General features: G+C 31.9%; 2 protein-coding genes across 2 annotated transcripts in view; one reads left to right on the forward strand and one right to left on the reverse strand.

Moving 5' to 3' along the window:
• Positions 1 to 3,024, forward strand: part of LOC129219349 (cytochrome c oxidase assembly protein COX20, mitochondrial-like) — a 28,059-nt gene extending 25,035 nt beyond the window's left edge. The window contains exon 4 of the mRNA XM_054853710.1: positions 932 to 3,024. Within this exon, the coding sequence (XP_054709685.1) occupies positions 932 to 1,043 (112 nt within the window). The 3' untranslated portion in view covers positions 1,044 to 3,024. The remainder of the gene's footprint in view (positions 1 to 931) is intronic.
• A 523-nt stretch (positions 3,025 to 3,547) lies between these two features.
• LOC129219106 (protein stoned-B-like) overlaps positions 3,548 to 25,020 on the reverse strand; it is a 42,977-nt gene continuing 21,504 nt past the window's right edge. The window contains exons 4-8 of the mRNA XM_054853425.1: positions 24,811 to 24,979; positions 18,933 to 19,014; positions 14,640 to 14,855; positions 10,889 to 11,024; positions 3,548 to 3,888 (exon numbers count right to left, since the gene is read on the reverse strand). Coding sequence (XP_054709400.1) covers positions 3,548 to 3,888; positions 10,889 to 11,024; positions 14,640 to 14,855; positions 18,933 to 19,014; positions 24,811 to 24,979 — 944 coding nt within the window. The remainder of the gene's footprint in view (positions 3,889 to 10,888; positions 11,025 to 14,639; positions 14,856 to 18,932; positions 19,015 to 24,810; positions 24,980 to 25,020) is intronic.

A 25,020-nucleotide genomic window follows, 5' to 3' on the forward strand; every position in this document is an offset into this window, starting at 1 on the left:
CTGTTTAAAATGTATTTTTAAGACAGATTAATGAGCACTCACGAAAGAAATATAAGGGAAATTAAAGTTGCCCATTAAACATAATTTTAGATATCAAAGTGGTAAACAGAAGGTCCCTAAAATCTAGTTTTAGGCTATATTTAGTTGATTAAGGGAGAAAGATCATGCCCCCCGCTCCCTTTCTGGATCCATGCTTGAGGAAAAAAAACATGATACCTTGAAATATCTATTACTTGCATTAAAGTATGTTGATTTCAAATGGGAAAAAATTTTCTGACGAAAAGTAACTTATTCTTCTGGGAAGCAATGGCATAAGAATACACTGCAGGTAAATATTAACTTAACATTCAAGAAAAAAATTAAAATATGCATTTTTGTTTAATAGTGTTTTTTTAATACACCATAAAATATTACAAAATTTGTATCAAATTTTAAAATTGAATTGTATTATATACCTTGATCATTAGAGCAGTTTATTTTTTGACCGGAATCTACTACAAAATATTGCTCGACAGGTGGAGCTGAAAATTAAAAAAATATTGTACCATTTCACTTAGTCCCACTTTTTCTCTTCACCCCACGTTCCATTACCCTTTTCTACAGCCTTATTGACATTTATTTTCCTTTTAAAATGAAATTGATTCCCAATAATGTGCCACTTATGTATACGTCTTTTTCATTTTATCCCTTACATCGAAATATAAATGAGAAATTACTGTATTATTACGAAATAAATCTGAAAATGAAAGTATTGCAAATAAAGTTACAGTATTATACTTTTCGGCTTACTGTCATGCCATACAAAGTAGCAAAACAATATTTAAAAATATGCAAAACAACATTACAATACAGTGTTAAAAAAAATAACATAAAACAGTTTTTAAAAATTAAGACAAATATATACATTACTCTTATATCATTATTTTTCTAGGATCTACTGCAGGTACAATTGGACAAGAGAACATTTCTTGACAGCTAAGATGAATAGTGCAGTACATGATGTTATGGTGAAGCAAGGTGTAAAAAAAACAGATGATACTTAAAGAAATCATGTTGTCTATATTAGATGTTTAAATCATACTGTGTACTAAATTATTACCAGAACTTTAGAACAAATAAATTTATTAGAAACATATTTTAATTAATCAGGTGTAATACAAATGCTTGGATTTTACTTGTACTACAGTAAAACTTTATAGCAACTTATGAAATTGGATAGTTAAATCTTAAAATAAAATGAGCCACTTCATATTTACAGCCAATATTTCCTCAAAAGGATGAAACATACACGTAAAAAATAAGTGAACATACAAATACCTATTATTTGCTAATTTAGTATATAGTCTGCTTTTAATTTATAAATGAAATGAAATAAGTTAAGAAAAATAAATGCATTATAATATGGCTCCTTAATGATAGTAATCTTGTCTTTGATGAATGGTAAATCTAATAAAAAACATGAATAAATGCACAAACTTTTGCAGTCAAATATTTACAAATTGGTACTTGAACAATAAGAAAATAATTTTGAGATAACTTTATTTATATCTTTCCTCATCTACCCCCTTAAAGATTACCAACAAATTTCTTTGTTACATAACCTTAAAAATCCTAGTTAGCTATGCATTGAACCATGTCAACCATACAGTTCAATAAAGAGTTTCAAATATTGTAACTAAATATCATACTACTTTTTAGGTTTTATTAAGTCTGATCAGGTTCTAATTAGTAATTTTTCACTAAGAAGGTATTTTTAAAATGAATGTTTTCAAGTTTAAAAGTTAATTGGACAAAAACTTTTAGTATTTCCTTTGTGAATCTTTAAAAGAGAAGCTCTGTAATTATTTGCTAGATACTATCTTTCTTAAGGCCCAATTGAGTATGTTTTAATAAAAATCAAATTTAATAAATCTACATCTAACAGACTATTGGAATATTTTATTTAAGAGTACTACTATCTAAGACATTTATTTTTGTCCGATGTTATAACAAAACGCCAAAAGATAAAATAAGCTGAAAACCTTTTTCAGTTTGCAATAATTAAACTTTATAACAGATTTTTTTTCTTGTCATGTAACACTTTTTGTGCTACATTAGTGCATTTAATATCCCTTCATTTTGATTTATTTAATTTTATTCATTAGGTATGAATTGTTATTCCTACAAGCATTCTTAATAATCTCATTATTCCTTAATTTCTCAACATTAGCTATGTTGCTACATTTATTTATGCTATTTGCAATTGCACATAGTTTTATATTGTTTTTCTTGCTTCCAAGTTTTCAACACTTTATTTATGGGGTGCATTCAATGGTAAATTCACATGGAATAACAGTTAATGCTAAATAATTCCCAACGATTAAAATTGCTCAAACTAAATATATTTAGTGAAAATAATTTTGGATGTAAGCATTCTTAAAGACCAGCTTTTTATTTTACGATAGCCTCTGTATTTCTTTAACTCTTCAATGAAAGTAGAAATAAACAGCATCCCAAAAAGTTACTTTGGCTATTTTTAAAATAGTGGGCAACATTTTAATCGAAAAAGAATTTGGCAATTTTCAAACATATTTAAATAGAAATGTAAGGAAAAAAAAGGGTTCTAAAACCATTTAGTAATTCAAAGATGCATGTAATACATAGTTTTAATGCACATAAAGATTAACACTCTCAAGAATTAATCCTGGTGCACCACTGCTATTCAAAGTAATTCATGACTATAATAACAGTAGAATAAGATATGTTTTGCATAAATTCTTAACTTTTTTCATCCAAAACCTTTATAGCATAATCAATGGTATCTATTTTAGATAAGGAAGTTTTTCACCCTATGAACAAGTTTCCACTGTGGATGATACAAACAGTGGCCTAAACTAAGAAATTGATAAAACATTTTATCCTTTCATTTTTGTCGAATTAGGCACAGTCATGTACATACTCAAAACACAATATAAAGCAAAATTATTTTCAGATACAGTTGAATTTTTTAACAAATATTCAACTGAGAGAATAATTACTTTTTGATATGAGGTTGCACTAATTGGAACTGGAAAAAATTATCTTTTTTTGGGGGGGGGGGGCGGGATAGTAGTTAAAAAATGATATTTGAAAATTTCTAAAATTATTCTCTTAAATTAGTGACAGTATTTAATATAAAAGAGTTAATTTTTCACATATACTGAATAACAAAATTCACAAAAACACCAAAATGTTATTTATCAGTTTTAGTATTGAACTAATCAAGAACACATTTAGAGAGCTTATACAAGCACCATTTAGAGACGTCTAGCATTTCAATTTCAACTAATGACAGTACATTTCATAAAGAATTTTAATTTACAACAGATGCTTATTTTCAGTCTTCTTAAACAGTTACTACATAACCAATATAAACATTTCATATGCCTCTTTCTTTAACAAAATGTCAAAAGTATACTCCATCAATACATATGTTACATAGCTTTTTTACTACATGACAAATATATATCAATTACACCAGATATCTGAAAACTGCACTTTTGCATTTAATTTCACATAGAATGAAATTTTAATCACTATCATCATCCTTTTCTTCTTCTTCAGTGCTTTCTTGCACAGCTGGAGTAGTAGTGACAGGAGCGCTAACATTTGGTGAAGACATTAAGCCATCTATTTCATCAGAACTACTTTTAAAATCAATTTCAACTTTATATTCATGCTTTGAAATGTATCGAACATATTTTTCTGGAGGAATAGGATTTGTCACAGATACTGAACGAACGGTTGTATGAGAAACATAAGTTGCAGGCATTGTAAATTCAACATCAACATACTGCTCAAAAGTTTCAGGAATCTGATCAAATGAGGTCAACTCGGTACGAAGCAGAAAAAGTTGCTGAGTATATGCTCCTAAAATCAATTTTTAAATGTAAAAAATCATTATTTAAAAAAAATACTTCCAAATAATTGTAATTAAATAATAAATACATAATTTATAATTTTAAACAACTTAAAACTTTTGTATATCACTCATAAAGGCAATTTTTCATCTTTTGTTACAACAATACAAAGTCAAACTAGTGTAGCCCGAAATACCAGGGTTTTTTTTTTTTTTTTTTTGGTGAAAAATTCCTTCTGGGGAGGGGGGTGATGAAAAATACCTTCTGAAGGAATTTTTTGATCAAAAATACCATCTGAAGTGGGTTTTTTGATCAAAACAGCCCTTCCATATGCATAAACTACTGTATTAGAATTTGAATTTATGTTAAAACCAATGGCTCTGGGGGGGTGTTTTCACCCCCAAAACCCTCTTAGCTGTGCCACTGCCAAGTCCCAATTTAGCCAACATTCTAATCAGTAAAGGAATAACAGACTACAGGTAAACATACTTAATTATCAAATTATATAATAAATAAGTTGGTGTTGGAAATATGAAAACTGAACAGGGTGCGGCAAAAAGACTCGGACAAAGTTTGCATCATCAAATGGAAGTAAACTAATTTATTTTTTTAACGAGTGCATTTATTTCTTTTTGTCCCTCACTTCAATTGGAAATAAAATTTATAGTCAATCTCCCCTAGTTTTTACTTTGTTTTTTGGCATTTTTTTGCCAAATTTTTTACCAAGGAGAAAGACAGTTTGTTTGTTGCACCTCAGCAAACAGGGTTTGATGCAATACATCTTTTCAAGGAGCCTGAAAATGATATTCAACGTCCAGGAAGTGCACAAAAACGTACAATGAACACTTCTGTTGATCATAAGGCCAACAAAAAATGAGTTCAATGATATCATCGGGTTTCCATAAGAGAGGTCGTTGGTGAAGTGAGAATATGTGGCTGATCAGTGCAGCTAAGGGCAAAAACAGAGCTCAGACAGGACATGTTTAAAAACGTTCAGCCTTTTTCTGAACAAAACATACTCGTGCTGCCCCAAAGTAGCCAAAAACTTTTGAAACGAGCCGCAAGTCAACACTGGGGAAAGATTCCTTCCACTGATGAGTAGCACTTTTCTGTTCAGAGAAATCCAAAGTTGGTCTGGGTGTGTGACGGAATTTGCATAATCGGCAAAAAAATCTCTGGTTTTTGTTTATGAGAGCGTTCAAATGAATCAAAAAGTGTACCAGCGGAACATTTTAGAAGCTGTTGTACTTCTGTGAGCCAAAAGACACTTAGGCAATGGAGCCTGAGCGTTTCTTTTTGAAACTCCAGACCAGGTTACTTTTCCAGAATGACAAGAGTGCAAGCCAAAAAGTGCAAGGTGAATTTTCCTGATATATCTGTAGAGTGGGCACCCTAGTGGCTATACCTCAATCCCATGGATTATGGTGTATGACCTATTTTAGGGTCTGCACTAAATCACACAAAAGTTTGGACCCTCTAAATCACTTTCTTTATCGAAACTAGGGTAAATTAAAGGTAAAAGCCTTGCAACCAATGGCTGAAAATTTCAATCAGCGTTTGCGCTTCTGTGGAACTGCATTGTTTGTGTTTTGATAATTATTTATTTTTAATAAAGTTGGATGAAAAATTGCTTGACCAGGTTTTCTTTTAGGACTCGACCGATGCATCGGCACCGATGGATCAAAAATTTAGTGGCCGATGCAAACATGGAGAAAACATCGGCCTAACGGCCTTGAAAAACATCTAAATACTGATGTATGGCCGATGTTTTTGGAAAAGAAAGGCCTCTATCTTTTATTTAACTATTTTTTACTGCATAGTTAGGAGTAAGTACGGCATAGGGCCTGAAGTCAGGCAGCAATGAGATGAATACCAATTTTGAATTTTGGGTCACTACCAAAACTTTTCCAACATGCATGGCAGACACTTATCAATCACTTTTGAGATTTTAAACAATTTTACGCTCTTGAATTGAATCTTGTACAAAAAACGAGGTTCAAATTTGGGGGGGGGGGTACATTTTCCGAAATTTTTTCTTCCCGAAAAAAATCGAAAATCTCGTTATTTTCCCAATTTTTAACCTAACTTTGTCAACTTAAAACTAAAGAAATTAATACCCGCATATTCTGACATATTATCTGGCCCTTAATTGAAGACTTTTAACTGCAGCAAAAGCTCTTTCGTAAGTGCGAGAAATGCCACATTCAGGGTTTGCATTGTGATTAAAATCCTTACAAGTCGATATTTTTCTTTTTCACTTTTAAGGCCTAAAAAGAAGACTAGTTTCTTCACTGAAATCTGTATTTATAATTTTACAGTTTGTCGCCTTAAAAAGTTTTTTTTGGACGGGGAGCAGGGATGAAAAATGAAAACAAAGTACATTTCCTAATAAATTCTATATTTAACTTTCCCCTCCATTATGTTTTGATTTAACAATATAAACAAAATTTTAAAAAATTAATTTCTCTGCAGCTATTAAGGGGAGCGGCTAATTAACGAAATTTAAATACTATTGATTTCGTTCTAATACTATTGAGTATTAAAAAAATATTCAAAAAACTACATAAATGCTTTTTTTCTTACAAGCCAATTATATCTTTTAGATAACTAACGTGCATTTGTTTTAATTTTTTTTTGCTAAGAAATGAAAAAAAAAAACCTTAACAGGTTTGAAATTGATTTCTTAAATGTTTAGCCATGAAGGAGTAGAAAGAAGGAAAAAAAAAAAGAGAAGCTCACCGGTTCGCGAACATCCTTCAAAACTTTTTGCTGGTCCGCAGATCACAAAAGGTTGAAAAACGCTGTTTTAGAGAACGGTGTTCCGTAATCTTTTTAAAAAATCAATTTTGCTAATTTTCTGATGTCACGTCAATTTTATTCATTTATTTTTCTTTTGTGGAATAAATTTATTTATTTAAATTTATACTAAGCAGGAATCAATGTACGACTTTTGGAAATTAAAAACCCGATACCTTACCCCCCCCTCCCCACTGGTCTATCAATTAATATTTTACAAAATGAAGTATAATTCCTTTATACATATAAATCTAAATAAAATATTTTTTGATGAAATTTTTACGGGCATATTTTCTTACTGTAATGGAAGCTTCACAATTTTTGATGGTTTTCGGAGGTATTAGAGGAAGGGCAGGGGAAATGGGAACCTTCGGCAGCAATTTTAGAAAATTGAACTTTTAAAATATTTTTAGAAGAACTTTAATGATGTTGGGAGGGGGAGTAGGGAGATGCTTCCGGGACTTATTTTGAAATGGAAGGCCTATAATCACGATTGTAGACGATCTTTTGGTAGCGTTAGGTAAAAAGATAAGAGTTTAGAGACTCTCCCATGCCTGTTTTTAGAAATTGAAGTTCCAAAAATGCAATTTTAGACAATTTTCGGAAGTGTTATGTAGAGAGGCAAATGGGTTTTCCTTTGGATATTTTTGAACATTATAGGCTTGAAAACGCGATTGCAGCCCATTATTTGTAACTTTAGAGATTTTTAAAAATCAAAGTTCCGAAAATGCAATTACAGGCCACATTTAGTGCCACTAAGGAAAGAGATGATTTCAAGTACAGCTTCTTTTCGCTCTTCTTGGCTTTTCTTTTCCAAAAACATTTAAAAGTTATAATTTTTGATAGAAATATTTCTGATTTCTCTATTTATATTTTTAATTGTGGAAATACAATAAATCTCTAGATAAAGTTTTGGTTTACTTCCAATTTTACCTTTGAATATTAAACAAAAAGTGTACTAGTGTGACTTTTCATTGTTCTTTTAGTCCCTCTATCTTTCTCTTATCTTTTCTTCTGTTAGAAACACATTCGTACGGCCCATGTGTTTTTCGCTGTGATTTTCGATATAATATTTTCATTGAAAAAAGAGAGAGAGAGATAAATCTGCCAGAAGCTCCTATTCAACCATCATAATCATTTATCAAGTTAAAAAAAATGGCTTGCCATTGATTTCTACATCATACTGAATGCTTTAAAAATGTTTGAAACTTACATTTCAGCCATCTTTAGTAAAGTCTTGCCATTGGCCATTTGAATTGAAAAATAATTGGCTTGAGTTTGAACAATTGGCATCGGCCCATACACCAAAAATTGCCATTGGTTGAGTCCTAGTTTGACACACCCTGTATTGGTAGTTAAAATGTCAATAACTTCTCAATAATTCTTTATATCTGTTCCAGGTCAAGAAGCTTTAATTTTTGCTCTAAATGTGTAGAACAAAATATGAAACAGTCAGTTACAAATTTTAATTCTTCACTTCAAAGTTGAAATCAAAAATTAATGTTCAACATTAGATTTTATTTTTATTTTATTCATTTATTTTTTCTGTTAAGGGCCTGGAAATGTATAAGTAAAAATAATTAATGATGCTCTATTTTCCACTGAAATTATTTTATATGTTTGCAGAGTGTCTGTCGCCCTTCTCTTATAGTAGATATATTTGTGCTTTATCTTAAATATTTCAAATGCAATATTTTTAGCTTAATGCTATATGGTCATGGGTGCAGTGATGTGTTCGAGACGGAAAATATTTTCAGCTTCCCTCCCCCCCCCCCCCCCAAGCACGTGTTTTTAAAGAAAAATTTATGTGTATAAATGTTGGAGATTTTAAATATGCCAGTTTTGGAATCTGATTTGAATTTTAAGCTTTTGACTTTTCTAACAACATGAACTTAGTTTAAATTTTAATATTTAAGCGTTTTGATATCATAATTCCAAAAACCTAAAAATTACCAATAACGGGAGGTCTGCGGTTCCTCCCCCATAAACTGTTCAAACAGAAGTCCAAAAAACGCAATGGTTGGCCATTTTGGTAAAGTTCAGGGAAAGGAGGGGTTCAGGGACTCTTACAATTTTTTCAAACTGATAGTCCTAAATTCACAATATTGGGCAACCTTCAAAAATATTAGAGAAAGAGGGGGGGCGCTCAGGGCTCTTTCTAAAATTAACGCTTTAAAAATGAAAGTGTATTCCATCTTTCACAACGTTTATATGCTTTTTGAATGCATTACGGAAGGGATGGAGTTCAGGAACTCTCCTTGGGCAATATTTCGAAATTGAAGTTCCAAAAACACAATTTTAGACAATGTTAGATAATGTTAGGGGTAAAAGCATTCGGGGCTCCTCGCCATTAGCTTTTTGCCGATTGTAAACATTTTTATTGCAGCAATAAAATTGCTTGGGACATAAGATTTTCACTCTTGCAACATAATTCTGTTATGATCTACCCAAGGTAGAGCCAACAAACCAGAAAAGAAGGAAAGGTGGGGGAAGGGTATGCACGACTAATTACAATAAACTGGCACCATTCCCTCAGTGTTCATTTGAAAAAGAATTCTTTTATAAGATAGCAGGTGGTGAAATTAGCCATAAAAAAACCACTTCAGTGAAGTAGATACATTTTTAAAACAAGGTAGTTTCCAATATTTAATTATTAAAAAAGCAATAGGGGAACTGAATCCTCACACCAGGGAGGGCCTCCAACTCACATCCCTCTTACAGCACTCAAATATAGTCTAAAGTGGCGTTTTAAATATTTCAGCATCGAAAAACTTTCAGAAGACAACTTCCGAACCACTTTTTTTGAATTCACCACAAATATCCTAAATTTGAGTTTTAAGGCTTTAGTTTCTAAATTTTGTTTTCTAGGAACAGTACCCCCCTTACCTATAAACATGACTTATGTCCGCCTAAAAGTTTTAATACTTTAATTTCGGAAACTTTTTGAAAGAAGCTTCCAACTCCCTTCCCCCTTAAGTCATCCAAAGATAGTCCAAAACAGAGCTCTTAAAATTTCGGAAATATTTTGGGCTGGGCAGTGGAATACCCCTCCCCCCCCCCCCTTTGTGTTTACTAAAGGCAGTGTAAGTTTGTGTTTAAGATTTATTATTCTATTGTAAGAGCAACTCCCTTCCTCACATTGCCAAAGACAACCCATAGCTTAAAGACTTCAATTTCGAAAACGTTCGGAGAAAGACCCCCGAAATCCCTAACTCTTAACTCACTCAAAAAATGCCAAAATAACCTTTCAATACTTCAGCATTGAGAAATTTCCGGGGGGAGAGCCCCAACCCCCCCAAACTCCTTCCCCTAAGTTCACTAAATTTGACTTAAACATGTGGTTCCCCCTTTTCCTCACTGAAGTTTTAAAAATTTAAGTTCTAAAATTTATTGAGAGAAAGACCTTGAATTCCCTCTTCTTAATTCCCTAAAAGATTATCTAAAGCTGAGTTCTGAATGCTTCAGCTTTGAATTTTTTTCGAGGAAAGGTGACCCCGAACCCCAAGATGGTCTAAAGGTTCACTTTTATAACTCCAGTCTGCAATGCAGTGAGTTGGAAATAACAGAGCAACCTAAAAAAAGTTAAACATTGCGAGTCTAATGGCCACTCCTCCAAAAGCACGTTGCAAACAAAACAAGTCCATGTCGGAAAATCGAGAGAATGTCGATGTAAATTCGTGGTTATGGAATGGTACAGTAATATATTAAAGCATATTTTTCAAATACTCAATTTTTCTTTGAGTAAAAACTGAAGGAAAGTCATCAAATTTCTTTCCATCCCGACCTCTGTCTCGAAAATTTTGTCCAAGACGGAAATCCGTCATGAGACGGAAGGTCTGACACCCATGTATATGGTGTTTGGCCCACATCTGGAAAATATGTTAACATAATTTTAGCGCATTTTGATTAACATGCCTGAAGCTAATTGCATCAGCATTTAGTTTTTAATATTTTTTCCAGTAAAATGCATGCTTAATTCATTACAAAGTAGAAAAAATAACAGTCCCTCTCCCACCCCCTTTTAACTGCTTCAGGCACAAGTAAGGTAATTTTATGCTGCTTCAAAAAACATGTTGTTTAATGTGAAATAAAGGGATACAAAAATATATATTATCCATAAATTTTAATAAATGTATTATATTTTAAAACAGTAACTTTCAGTTAAATCCTATAAAATATTGCCTTTGAATTATTTGGAAGAAAATGGTACTAACCTTGGCCTTCTTTTGGCAAACGGGGAATTCGCCAGACAACAGCATGGAAGACATGTTCATACTTTGCTTGACCAGCTGATACCTCAATCAAACTTGGATCAAGATTTTGTGCTGCTCCAATTATCCTCTCCAAACCCTAAGAAAATACCAAACTGAGTAATAAGAAGCTATTATAAACGCAAGTTAATTTAAAAACAATCCTAACTGAATGGAATGTTCTGGTATTAGCCGGCATACTGAAAATAAATGAGATTGACCAGCATACCAGGAAATTTGGATTTTCCAGCATGCCAGATAAACTGGGGTTTGCCTTGCAATTTAAAAACAGTCAATTTCCAGCTCAGTTCTATTCACAAAGCAAACCAGGAGAGAGAAAAATATAGTTTACAGAACCAATTAGTTAGTAAGTCGAGAAAAAGTTTACTAAATCTGGCATTCGTTGATCTGCATCATATTGTACAGCAGGGGCATTCCAAGGTATTTTTGACATTTATGTAGAGTCCGTAACGTGACCTTTTTTGCCATAACTTCTTAATTTACTGTTTGATTAGCATATTATTTTATTTTGATCTTTTCCTGCCAACACACCAGCTCAAATTAAAATAATTTGCAAATCAAACGGTAAATTAAAAAGTTATGGCAAAAAAAGGTCACATTACGGACTCTACATAATGTCAAAAATACCGTGGAATGCCCCAGCAGTACAACAGTTAAAACCTCATTCAGGAAAAAGTTCTGAGTGAATCAATTGTAAAATCTTTTGTGCAATGCAATCTTTCAAGTGAAAGATATAGCAATAGTTTACATACTTGATTAAAGGAACTTATTATGATGAATAACACTTTCGATACTGATAATGTTTGTCAGGGCTTCATTTGCATGGGAGTTCAGAGGAGCAGAGCGCCTGCACCTCTTTTCAATTTTTGTAAATTTTAACATTTTGAGCAAAATTCAGTTCATTATACGTGTAAAAATAAGTTCTGAGGGCTAAAGGCAACCTGTACTTATGTTAGAAATTAAGCTCTGATGAATCAGAGGAATAATTTTTAAAAGATTTTTCTAAAGTCTGTTTAGTCAAGAATCAAAATATTTTAAAAAGGAGCAAGATAAAATTAATGAGTGTATGCTATTAACGAGGTTTCCCACAGTTTAGTTATATGACAATAAAATGAGTAATTCAGAAACATTGATAGTAATTGCGATTTGTTAATAGTTTGCTTTATAAAATGATTTAAGTTTCATTTTGAGAGGTAAACTTATTTTTTATACATTGAGTAGGCAAATTAAATTCTGTAGGTAATTGCAAAATACTTAAACTCTAGGATAAGGACTGTTTACTTCTTTTTAATTCAATATTTTATAAAACTATTTCTAATCGATTAGATTTCTCTTGCGAAAATCACAAAAATAATATTTTTAATTAGTATTTTAACAAATTAAGTCAATAAGTTTCATTAATATCAATAAAAATATGGGACTCACAAGATGTTTTAAGAGACATGTATTTACAATGTTAAATTAAATATATTTTCAAAACCTCATTCTTTCCGGCATGCTGGAAAGGACCAAGCTAGTGTTATTGAAAACCCCTTGACACCCGAATTTAAAGACATGCCAGCTAATGTGAGGTAATATGATATAAACATTCATATTTGGCTTTGAAAATTGTGTTTTGAGTTTCATTTCCTAAATTTCAAAGCTTCATTATGAACAGTATACAATGAATGTGAGCTGAACTCTTGTATGGATTACTAAGTATATTACTTCCCTATAGCCTGTTGCTACTGCTCAAAACCTAGGCCTTCAAATGAAGTAAACCCCAAAATGATTGGTTTCCTATGCTCCTATTTATACCAGTTCTTTTAAAACTAATTTTATTAGCACAATACTTGTTCATACACTGTATTTACATAAATGTTTCACACATTTTAACAGAAGCGGGGAAAAAATTGGATTTTTTATATAACTCAGGGTTTTGAAATAGAGCTCAGGGTTGCACAAAATGCACATAAAATTGGAAAATCCTGCTCAATCTAAAGGTCTGTGCGGGAATTTCCCCCTCAGGGTCTTAGATTCTCAAACCCAATAATGAATCCCAGACGGGGAAGAAGAATTTTTTTTTCCTCCCAGCGTAGTATTGCCGAAGAGTGAACAATTTCCTCCCCCCTCACGCTACGACCAGCAAAATCCGGATTTCCCCGTCCCATCAAACATTGAGAGCAGCCCTACTGGAAACTCCACGTCATCCATTCTTTCATACAAATAAATAAGAGAAGGGCAAAATGATTGCCAAGCCTTCCATTATTTGGCAATTTTAACACTAGAATGGTAACTTTCTCAAAATTTCCATGTTCTCTCTTTTTTTAAGGGGGGAAATAATTTTTTCAAATAGAGTGAAAATTGTAAAAACATGTAAGAGCATGATGAAGTTATAAAATACCATGCTGGTTATACAATGAAATTTCCGCTCTTACTTCGTCTGATTCGTAAGAATGCTTGCAACATTTAGAATTGGTTCTGGCACTCCTCTTTCTGCTTATGTCGGAAGAAGTGGCGATTTCTGCGAGGTCAGAGGTTACAACGTGGTTCTTTAAGCTCTCGTCTTGTTTTGAAATGCATCAAATACTTTTCGCTATTTTGTCTTCGCGAGTTTAAATGTTGTATTTTAGAAATTTTAAACTCCATAGCTCTTATTTCATATTGGAAAATATTTATATGGTATCCTAAAGATGGATAAATTTTTAATAAAGCGTCCGTCAATTCAAAGCAATTCAATGAATTCCGATCTGCCGGCATCAACGAATTCTGATCTGTCAGCATCAACGAATTCCGATCCGCCGCCATAACGAATTCCGATCCGCCGCCATAACGAATTTCGATCCGCCAACTTCCACGAATTGCGATCCGATTCCATGGTCGAAATGCGATCTGAAAGCTGCTGGAAATGATAGGCCAATTTCAATAGGTATGCAATTTTTCACCTTAACTTTTTGACTGTCTGAAAAAAGGTCTACTGTTCTTGTACAGTAGAAACCCAATCATTCTAATCAATGGGGACTGAACCCTATTTGGATAATTAGATCCAAAAAAGGTCTATATTATATAATTATTGAGTGTATGTTACTTAGTTATAAAATATTTTTTGAAAAACGAAATCATAAAATGGAATTGCAAAATAACTTAATAATTATCTGACAATGGTGTTATTTCACTAAAAAAAATTATAATTTAAAAATGAGTAAATAGAAAAATGAAATAAAAATGAATTATTAAAAAATTCTAAACAAATTTTCATTACTTATGAAAATAAAAATTCTTTCCTAATTCAAAAAATCCCCCATAGAATCTGAAGTAAACCGGTCATTCCGCCCTAGAAATTGAACCCTATTTCAAACCTTGAATCCAATCAGGATAAAATTGAGGGCATTAATCCACAATCAAGCAGTTTTACAGCTTTAAAATTAAATAATGTATATAAAATTTACCCACATACTCTAAACTTTTTTCATACCAGTGCAAGGAAACATTCCCTGACATACTAGAAACTTAGTACTCAACTAGTTCAAATCTGATTGAATAGATCTTTGCCATTAGACTGAATTATTAAACAATTTAGTTTAATTAGTTTTTCAACAACGAAAACAAAATGCTTTTCATCTTAAGTAATTTAATTATTTTCCAACCACACATAGCATTCAAGAAATGTACTACTCGTTTACATGTCTTATAGAATAACTCATTGATATCATACCTTGATTTTTCCTGGTCTTCTAGCAGTGGATTTTTTAGATCCATACCGAAAATGTTTTTCAGTTCTAAAAAGATAGATCCAACACTCAGGGACAGGGAAACGTATCTGAATATTTTCACATGGCACTTGACCTTGTTTTCTACTACTATATCCTGGAACTAATATATCAGACCTTATTTCTACCCTTGTGTTGCTAACAGTCATAAAAACTCTAACCTAAAGGCAAAAACAGTTGCTCAAAATGAGATTGTTAACAAATTTATATGAAACATGCACTCTAATTTTAAATCTTCTATACATATAATAAAACAAGATATTTGTGTGTGTGTTTTGGCAAGCTTCCCGGGAAAACAGCAAGGCTTAGAAAGATGAAATTTGGTATACAGGTGCAATATTTGCCGATAAAGTGCACCTCGGAGCTCTATTTTGCATATTTTAGCTCGAATCTTTTTTTTTTTAATGTTTTATATGATTTCTAGTACTTTTTACACCACAGACCCTCAACCAATTATGCCAGAAAAAAAAATTTTGTACTCAAGTGTAAGAAAATTAATTTTTGCTATGATTAAAAAAAAGGTAGAGCAATTTTTGTATTTTTCATGAATTTTTGAAAAACTTTTATTTTGCAGTTTTTGCTGCAATTTTTTTCTCAACTCATCTCACCAAAGGTATAAAAGCCTAATTTGTAAAATTTTAGTATGTATTATAAAAACATTTCACCACATTCCCATATAATTTTTTTCTTCAGAAAAAAAAAGTTTTATAATTATGCTTTTTTTTTTTTTTTTTTTTTTTTTTTTTTTTTTGCTTTTTTTTAAATGCAGAATATGACATGAACTGCATGCACTGGTGAAAATGTTTGAGGTCTTCATTTTTTACACGATGATAACGTCAGTTCCATGTGATCTAAGTAGTTACTTGTTTTTTTCATATTTTTTTTTTTTAATTTTAATTTTGGGATTTTATTTTTTTGTTTTTTCCACCAGGGCCGACGAGAGGCCATGACAGTCTAGAACTAGTCGGAAACTAGGGGACCAGCACTTGAGGGGGGGCTAGTTTGTAGTCCAAGTAGTATAAATTTAATAAGTTTAATGGGGGAGAGGAATCCAGTAACCACAATGACAGGGGGCAAGCCTTGGATCTCAGCTCTCCGTTCCCAACCTGTGCAATTTTAATTCAATAAAAATAGTAGTGATCTTTTTTCTTTTTCAACCACCTCCTCCCCGAACATGTCAGTATATTTATTTTATGTGAAATATTTGTGTGCATTTTATTCAAAAAAAAAAGTTTTTTTTTTTTTCATTTGAGAACATAGATATTTGAATTTTAAGCTTTTGACTTTTCTAACAACATGAACTTAGTTTAAATTGTAATATTTAAGCGTTTTGATATTGTAATTCCAGAAACTTAAAAACTGCCAATAACGGGAGGTCTGCGGGTCCTCCCCCATACATTTTTTTAATTGAAATCCAAAAAATGCAATGGTTGGCCATTTTGGTAAAGTTCAGGGAAAGGAGGGGTTCAGGGACTCTTACAATTTTTTCAAACAGATAGTCTTGAATTCACAATATTGAGCGACCTTCAAAAATATTACAGGAAGGGGGGGGGGGCTTTGCACTCTTTCCAAAATTAAAGCTTTAAAAACAAAATTGTATTCCATCTTTCACAACGTTTATACGCTTTTTGAATGCATTACTGAAGGGATGGAGTTCAGGAACTCTCCTTCGGCAATATTTTGAAATTGAAGTTCCAAAAACGCAATTTTAGACGATGTTAGATAATGTTAGGGGTAAAAGCATTCGGGGCTCCTCGCCATTAGTTTTTTGCCGATCGTAAACATTTTTATTGCAGCAATAAAATCGCTTGGGACATAAGATTTTCACTCTTGCAACATAATTCAGTTATGGTATACCCAAGGTAGAGCCAACAAACCAGAAAAGAAGGAAAGGTGGGGGAAGGGTATGCGCGACTAATTACAATAAACTGGCACCATTCCCTCAGTCTTCATTTGAAAAAGAATTCTTTTATAAGGTAGCAGGTGGTGAAATTAGCCATAAAAAACCACTTCAGTGAAGTAGATACATGTTTTAAACAAGGTACAGTTTCCAGCCTCCGAATCACATCCCTCTTAAGGGATGTGATTCAGAGGTCAAACATCTCTCAGGACAAAAAGGTCAAACCTTTATCTCTCTGTATATCGAAACCCTTGATATTTCAAGTATTAGAGATAAATAGCAAGGTAGGGTGAGTAGTAGTAAGACTATCCCCTGAATTTTTCATAAAAATTCTTTTGTATTTAAGTTTTTTTGTCACATAAACAAGGCTTAATTGATGTTCCCCTTGGCAAATTTTGTAGTAGAACCAGTTCTGGAGACATCTGCTTGTAGTCTTTCATCCCTTTTCCCTAGAAAGTATAAGAATAGGGGATTGAGGCAAGATAATAGAGGAGTGTGCCTAGATTAGTGTGTGTATGAGATGGATATGGTAGTCTTTTTATCCAAGTGTTTTTATCATAGAGAAAATTCTTTGCCCTTTTCGTTAGCTTTGAAACACATGTCCACTGTTACGACAAGCAGTCCATTGTTTGTAGTTGACCAGTTTTCAAGCAAAAAGCAGGAAAATGTGTTCATCATTCTGCTTTGTTAATTCTTACAAAACGGCTGGTGAAAAGCTTAAGTTGAATGTGCTATTGATTGAGGAGGAAATTAGAGTTTTGATGTTTGTGGGTGGAAATAAACTCTAAAAGAAATTTCTGCACACTTCAAAACCTAATGTGTATCATGTTTCACAATAATAGAAAAAGGTCAAGTTTGTGAGAAAACTTTTGATGAAGGAAGTTGTAAAAAATATCAAATTTGGAATCAGCTAACAATATCCAGTACTGAGTCAAAAATTTTATACTAGATATTGTTACATCAAAATAGGTAGGGGAGACCGGGGCAAGATGACTATGCTAACAATTTTTGTTGTTTATTAATTTATTTTTAAAGATAATAAAACTAATTTTACATGAGCTGTTAGAATAGTCTTTTGTAGTGTTGAATATATTACCCTTTAATTTTTCGAATAAAACAAATGAAGGATATTTTTATTTTTTCATAGCTTTAACAAATCGTCATCTTGCCTCAGTACTGGGGCAAGATGACAACACTTAAAAAGGTAGAATATATTTTATCTTTCCAATGTATATTATAGTGTTTAACAAATAATAACTGTATTTTTACGTCTTACAAAGTATCAAATTATGCGTAATGCATTGTAGCGTAATGTTGAAGTGTTTAGTTGTGCAGCTAACAATTGTTACAAATAAAAATGACATTTTCATAATTGGAACAATCCTCATGCTACCACTCTTGGCATTGTAGCATTAGATCCCTTTTTCTGTTGGAGAGTCACAATATTCCTCTTTACAAGCAAAACTCGTTAAGAGAAATCTTGTCATCTTGCCCCGTGTTTCAGCCTGCCATCTTGCCCCGGACTGTCTGTTTGAAAGGATTTGCCTTTCTTGCCATAAAGGAAGGCGATTGATTTTTATTCATGGTAGTAGGCAGTATATTAACTAAGTTACTCATAAATACTGAAGTGAAACGATCTATCAGGTCTGTATCTGTAGCAGAACTTATTTACCCATGCATAAAAGTTATAACGTGGCATAAACATAACGTAACGTAAACAATCAGAGCTTCAAAACTAAAAAAAAAAGGCTATTTCAGCGTCTTTATACTACTGCTGAAAGACCAGCCGGTAGGAAAGCCAGTAGTATTCAGTTGGTCCTTCTTCCTAGTGGAAAACGAAAAAATTAAGACATTCGTCATCTTGCCCCGGTCTCCCCTAAGTAATAAATATGATCTCTAGTTCAATGGTGAGAGCAATTTGTTAATCGTAATGCGAAGTGGTTGCATAGAATATAAATAAATGCATGCTTGAGTTAGTTTGAGGGTTACTAGTGCATTTTTTTCAAAACCTTAATAACTCAAAAATGTTATACCTCTATTTTTTTTCTTTCTCAAGATATTCAAGATAACACAGTTGCACTGTGTATTGAAATATTTCATAATTGGCCATTTTTTATGGAAAGTGAAAATACATCATAAACAATCGAAAGTCCATACTTTATTAATTTAGTGCAAAAAATTAGCATCAAGCTAAAAAAAAAAGGCACATAATCACTGAAAAATATGAACACAATGTCAGTATTTTGATTCACCTCTAAATAATATTATTACTTATGAAGAAAATTTTTTTTAACTCAATCTGGAAAAAAAAATGTTTTGAAATGAAGAAAATACAAACCTGTAGTGGAAGCTCCCGTCTTTTAGGAGGTCGAATACGAAAACGTAATAGCTCAAAAAGACAAGCATCTGGTGGATGAAACCTAATTGACAACAAAATTTTATTGTAATTGCTTTTCCACTCAAAAATTACATGTGCTGATTATAGTTACTAAATCATATGTATATATAGGGTGACAAGAAATTACTTGGACACACAAAATACATTACAACTTTAATGCTAATGAAAATATTACGATCAAACTTTAAAATAAATATACATTATATCATCTAATATATTTTCAAAGTTTCAAAATAGCTACCTTTAGTCTCAATATAGAGCTTTAAACGTGTCACAAAATTTTCGGCTATGGGCTGCAACTCGCTTACTGATATTTTATCCCCTTCCCTGCATAAGGATTTCTTTAGGGATGCCAAAGTTTTATGAGGTTTAGCACACACCCTTGTCTCCACAACCTTCTTACATTGGTGAACGGTGTAAAAGACCCCAATTTGTAATGGTTTGGGGTGGGATATGTGCTTGTAAAAAAACACCACATGTTTTTGTTGATCAAGGGATAAAGATTAATCAAGAAACATATTGAAAACTTACTTTGGAAGATGCTTACCTTGGTCAGAAAAGTTCTTTGGAAACAAAAGCTGGATCTTCCAAAAGGATTCTACACCTGCACACAGAGCTAAAGGCACTCGAGATTGGTGCAAGACACATTTTTCAGCAGGCCTGTGTCCAGGATTTCATAAAAGGAGGGGTTTTGGTTTCAATATTTTTTCATTCTTATCACCATTATCAGGAAAACACAAGTGTGATGCACCAAATGTATGTTTTTCTCTTTTTTTTTATTATTAAACACACAATTCCTGGATGGAACGTACAATTAAGTATAGTACTAATTTAATAAACATAATGGCATACTTTGGAGCTTCAGACCGACACCACTGCAGCTGAACTATAAATAATGAAGTTTTTATGAGAAACGGTACTATGTACAAGTTTTTTTAGAAAGCATTGTCTTTTTGCTTCAATTAAAGAGAAGTCTGTTCGCTTAAGAATGTTTTTGCTTATTATTCAGATTTTCGTTTATTCGGATTGCCTTTGGTCTAAATTAGTCCTGATAAACGAGGTTGTACTGTACATGTAAGGATCGTTATGAACCCCACCTCCCAGAAAGTAAATTCTGTCTGGTATAGTAACCTCAGTATGCATTCATTTTGCTGCTTGTTTAGATTCAAACCACATTATGTTTACTGCGGTTTATTGCAAAAAATACTAAAAAAATTTCCAATTCTTTTATGACATATGTTTTCTGGTTTTGTATTTTAAGATAATTTTTGACAAATTAAATAGGAATGGGCTTGTGGCAGATGCAAATTACATCACCAGACATAATTACTATGCATTTTCATAGCGACAACATTTCTTTTTGTGAAACGTCCAACTCATCATAACCTCTTTATGAGAAGCAGTATTAAATGCAGTGAATGGCTTTGTATTGACAGCTTTTTCAGCAGTTTCTTCACCAGTTTTTCCAAAATATGATTTTAGTAGAGAAAAAGAGGGCATTTCAAAATTGTTGGGAAATTTTAAAGGGAATGTTAAAAAAAATGCTGTGAACAAACTTCAACATTTAAGTTAATTTTAAGTCAAATGTACTTTTCTTAGTTTGTTTTTTTTATTATTATTTTTTTTCCCCTGAATGAGAGCTGCTTAACCCCTAAGATCCTCCCCTTGGACATGGCCCTGTTTTCCAGACTTCATTGGAGCTCAAGAATGGCTACCGTATTCCATAGATTTGAACCCAATGGGTAATTCTGATTGGTCCAACTAGGAGACAAGGGTGTGTGCTCAACCTCATTTAACTTTGGCATTCCTAAACAAATCCTAATGCAAGGAATCGGATAAAATATCAGTGAGTTGCAGCCCACAGCCGAAAATTTTATGACACATTTAAAGCTCTGTATTAAAGCTAGCCACTTTGAAAATTTGTAAATATATTAGACAAAATAATAAGTTATTATTTATTTTGAAATTTGATCATAATATTTTCATTAGCGTTAACATTATAATGTATTTTGTGTGTCCAAGCTATTTTTTCTCAAGCTATATTATGCACATCATGTACAAATTTAGATATTGTACTTATTTTTTTTATGCTGGAATTTTTTCAATATTCAAATAACAAATTCCTAATTCCATTCAATAAAACTAACTAAAGAAGTCTACAACACTTTGAAATTTATGATGTTAAAGCTAAACTTATGAAAGTAAACACAATGACAATTTCTTTCAAACTAAATGATTCATTAATTCTTTTTTTTTTTAATTCATTCATTCCATTTTTTTTACTAGTTACTTCGTGCATTTATTCATTAATTAGTTATTTATTCATTCAAAGAAAATTATTTTCAATAATCAAGTAAAAATATTTCTTTAAAAAAATATTATTTTCATCACTATGCCTCATGTATGGGGCAAAGTGATGATTTCCTAGTTTTACCTAAAGTTACAAATTTATGGTCAACATTTTAAATACACAATAACATTTTAAATAACATTTGCATTCATGTTGTTTAATACATTAAACAACATGAAATAACATTTTAAAAAACAAGATACACTATAAAATACACCGTTCTCACTTCCAATTTTGTTTGTTTTGGAAAATGTTATTTATCTTAACTATTTCACTTTGTCCCACATTGCCCTACATCATTTCTTCCTCAAGAATACGGTGTGCCTAGAACTAAATGATTCCAATTTCGAATACATCAACATCTAGTTTGCAACATTAGCCATACCCCCCCTAACCTCTTCTCTCTCTCTCTCTCACTTATCACTTACTACACAAAAAGTTCCAAATAATTTGAATATATACCTTTTTAACAACAGAACAGTTGTTCCAAAACAAATCTTTGCTACAAACAAACTAATACTTATTACATAAACCCATAAGGAATTCATTCTCTCAAAGTTGGGTGTTCTAAATATGAATGTCTCTAAAAGAGAATATTCTGAAATCAACCTTTTTTTTAAAAACATGTAGGGAAAACAAGATAAAACTGGAATCACAACGAAGTCTTTCAATATAAGTTTTCAAGACTGAATAGATAAACTAATTTATACATAAAACCAAACTGTTTGTTTATGGTGCACACATTGGGAAAACGGTCAGGCCTAAAAACATGAAATTTGATTAAAAAATGTAGTTTTTGTAGAAGTAGTGAACCTCTGATATTCAATTCTTAAATTCAGTCAACAATTTAAAGTAATTCCTAAAACATCGGAGATTTAAATCTTAATTCTACCACATTGACAGCTATATTACATAGAACATGTACACGAGCCAAGAAAATTATTATAATGAAGAACCTTCAGATTATAAATGGACACACGCAGCAGAGTCAAATTTAGAAATATTGAAGAATTAAAATGATCAGTGGCGTACACAAGGGGTGGGGTCAGGGGTCTGGACACTTTCCATGGCCCTTGAGTTTTTTTAATTGAGTATAACCCTGTGTATGTAGTATATAAAATAATTCCAAGCAAAGGTAACAATAATTACATATTTAATAAATGAAAAAAAACTATAATTTATTTTCGCTCTATTTTCCCTAACAAATTTGAATTGTATCTGAATATAAATTGTTCTAGATTGATGATTTTGCTTTGCTGTTTTCATTTTTAACTATGAGAAAAGTAAATAAAATCATTCTTCTGCTTTCTTGTATTTTAATTAAATTTTCATCCTTCATAAATTTATTTTATTAATTAATGCTAAGTAATTATTTAATATATTTTTTTAATGTTTTTTGTTCCCAAAAGTCAATAGAATAAAAAAAAATATGTTTGAATGTGTGTTGGAGTATGATATGAGAATGGTGGACATTCAATCCTGGAAAAACCCCCCCCCCCTTGAGAAATTCCTGTGTGCACCACAGAAAATGATGAACATTTTCCCCACCATTTTGAAGAAGAAAATATTTTAATCATTAATAAAATATAAATCAAAGATAAAATTTCAAATTCGAAAAAAAAAGAAAAGAAAAGCAATTTGCAAGGAAGAATAACAGGAAACTGAAAACCTCATTTTACCTCAACTTTACTAAAAATTTCATTACACACAGATAAACTTTTGTTTATCAGCACAATGTACACAAGTCTGAAATCAAAACATAAAAGAAAAACTTGAAACTGGCATACAATAGAGTCGGGTTAATCACTATAAACAGGCTGGTGGAAAGACATGTAAGCAAAAGTGATGGATAATAGGGAGGGTTATATTACTGAAGAAATAAAAAATAGTAAAATAAACATACGAATCAATTAATGTCATTGTTTCATTTTTCATGATTAATTTAAGGTCACTGAGGGGAATCCCCCCGTTAGAGACATATTAGTAAGAGATTACATACACTCACTGAAACATGCACGCTATTGACAGACACATACACTCGCAGAAGCCCATAAGCTATCGGCTGACCCATACACTTGCTGACATTTGCAAGTTTTCGGCAGACCATTTTTCAACATCTTTTTTTTTTCATTAATTCATTAAATAAAAAAATGCTGCTGGTGTGACAGATAACCCAGAGTGGTGGACAATCGAAAGGCTGATAACTGGGATTGGACTGTACTTTCCTTAGAAATTGAAAAACAAAGAAATACACGATATTTTTAAAAAGTTGCTATTCTTAAAAAAGGTGAGCAGTTATAATAACTCTAATATATACTGAACAAAGAAACTAGACTGTAGATGCTGGATAGATGGCCAGAAAATTTCAGGTGGTAAGAGCTGTAAAAACTACAGGAAACTCAACGATTCAAACTCTATACCCTGAGCATATGACAAGTTCTATCACAAAACATTTTCTTAAAAATTCCACATTAAATATTTAAAAAAATATATTAATTATAAGGAGCTAAAATCAATTTTGATAAAAGCATTTTTAGCATACCATACATACTCGCATATAAGTCAAGCAATTTAGTACAAAAAATTTGTGAAAGATTTTCACAAACAACTCTTGAAAAAAAAAAATTTTTTTGAAAATGAGCACATCTTCTCAGTTTTAATCCAACTCTTTCAAATAAATGCTAAAGAAATATATACTGTCATATTGAGACATAACTTAATATTGTCTGACTGTTAGATCAAATCTACCTAATTTAAAGTAAAACAGCTGTCCACCGATAGAGGTGCCATATGAAAGAACGGATGCTATTGTTTGCGGAATGCACTAAGTCTGCAAATCATGAAAAACTAATATGCAGCCTCATTTTGAAACAATTAAATTAAAAAACTAGACACAAAAAGTGCAGGAAACACTAGACCTAGGAATTTTCATCGAGTTGATCGTGCAGAAGTTAGCTCTTTTTTTATTATTAGCAAAATTTTGTAAATATAAATGCAAAGTACAGTTGGCTCTCTGTTTAACGACTTTCAAGGGACCACAAAAAATCGTCCTTAAATAGAATGCTTTTAACACTATAGTGGACCATCTGGGACCGTGAAAAGCCGTCGTTAAATAGAGAAAGTCGTTAAATAGAGCATCGTTAAACAGAGAGCCAACTGTATAAGCAATACTGAACAAAAATTGTACTCACGGAAACAAACCTTTAACCACAATTGCAGTCACAAAAACAAAACCTTTTGAACAAGATATTAAATATCGCAGATTTTTTATCTGAAAGTAGGGAATTGACTAATACAAACATTTTCAATTTTTTTCTTGCCTTTTTTGCTAAAAGTAGGGGGTTTGAGTGGTATACAAGAATTAAATTATAAATTTAGTGACTTAAAGACACAGGATGAGAATCAAAGTATAAATAAAATTTATTTCATCACACGATTTTTACAAAACTCCTCTAGAATAAAACTTACTTTATCACACGATTTTTATAAAACTCATCTTGAATGACACATGAATGAAATTCACAATCCTCTAGCCTGATCCATTCCTCAGTTACTACAGGTATAATGTCATATCTTCCAACAACCTCCTTGCCTTGTCTGATAATGTCATTCAAACCAACTTCAACTGATGGCATGCCTAAAGAATGAAAACAGCAGTACAAATGAACAATAAGTTGA

Source organism: Uloborus diversus, chromosome 3, assembly GCF_026930045.1.
Source record: "Uloborus diversus isolate 005 chromosome 3, Udiv.v.3.1, whole genome shotgun sequence".
Taxonomy (NCBI): Eukaryota; Metazoa; Arthropoda; class Arachnida; order Araneae; family Uloboridae; genus Uloborus; species Uloborus diversus.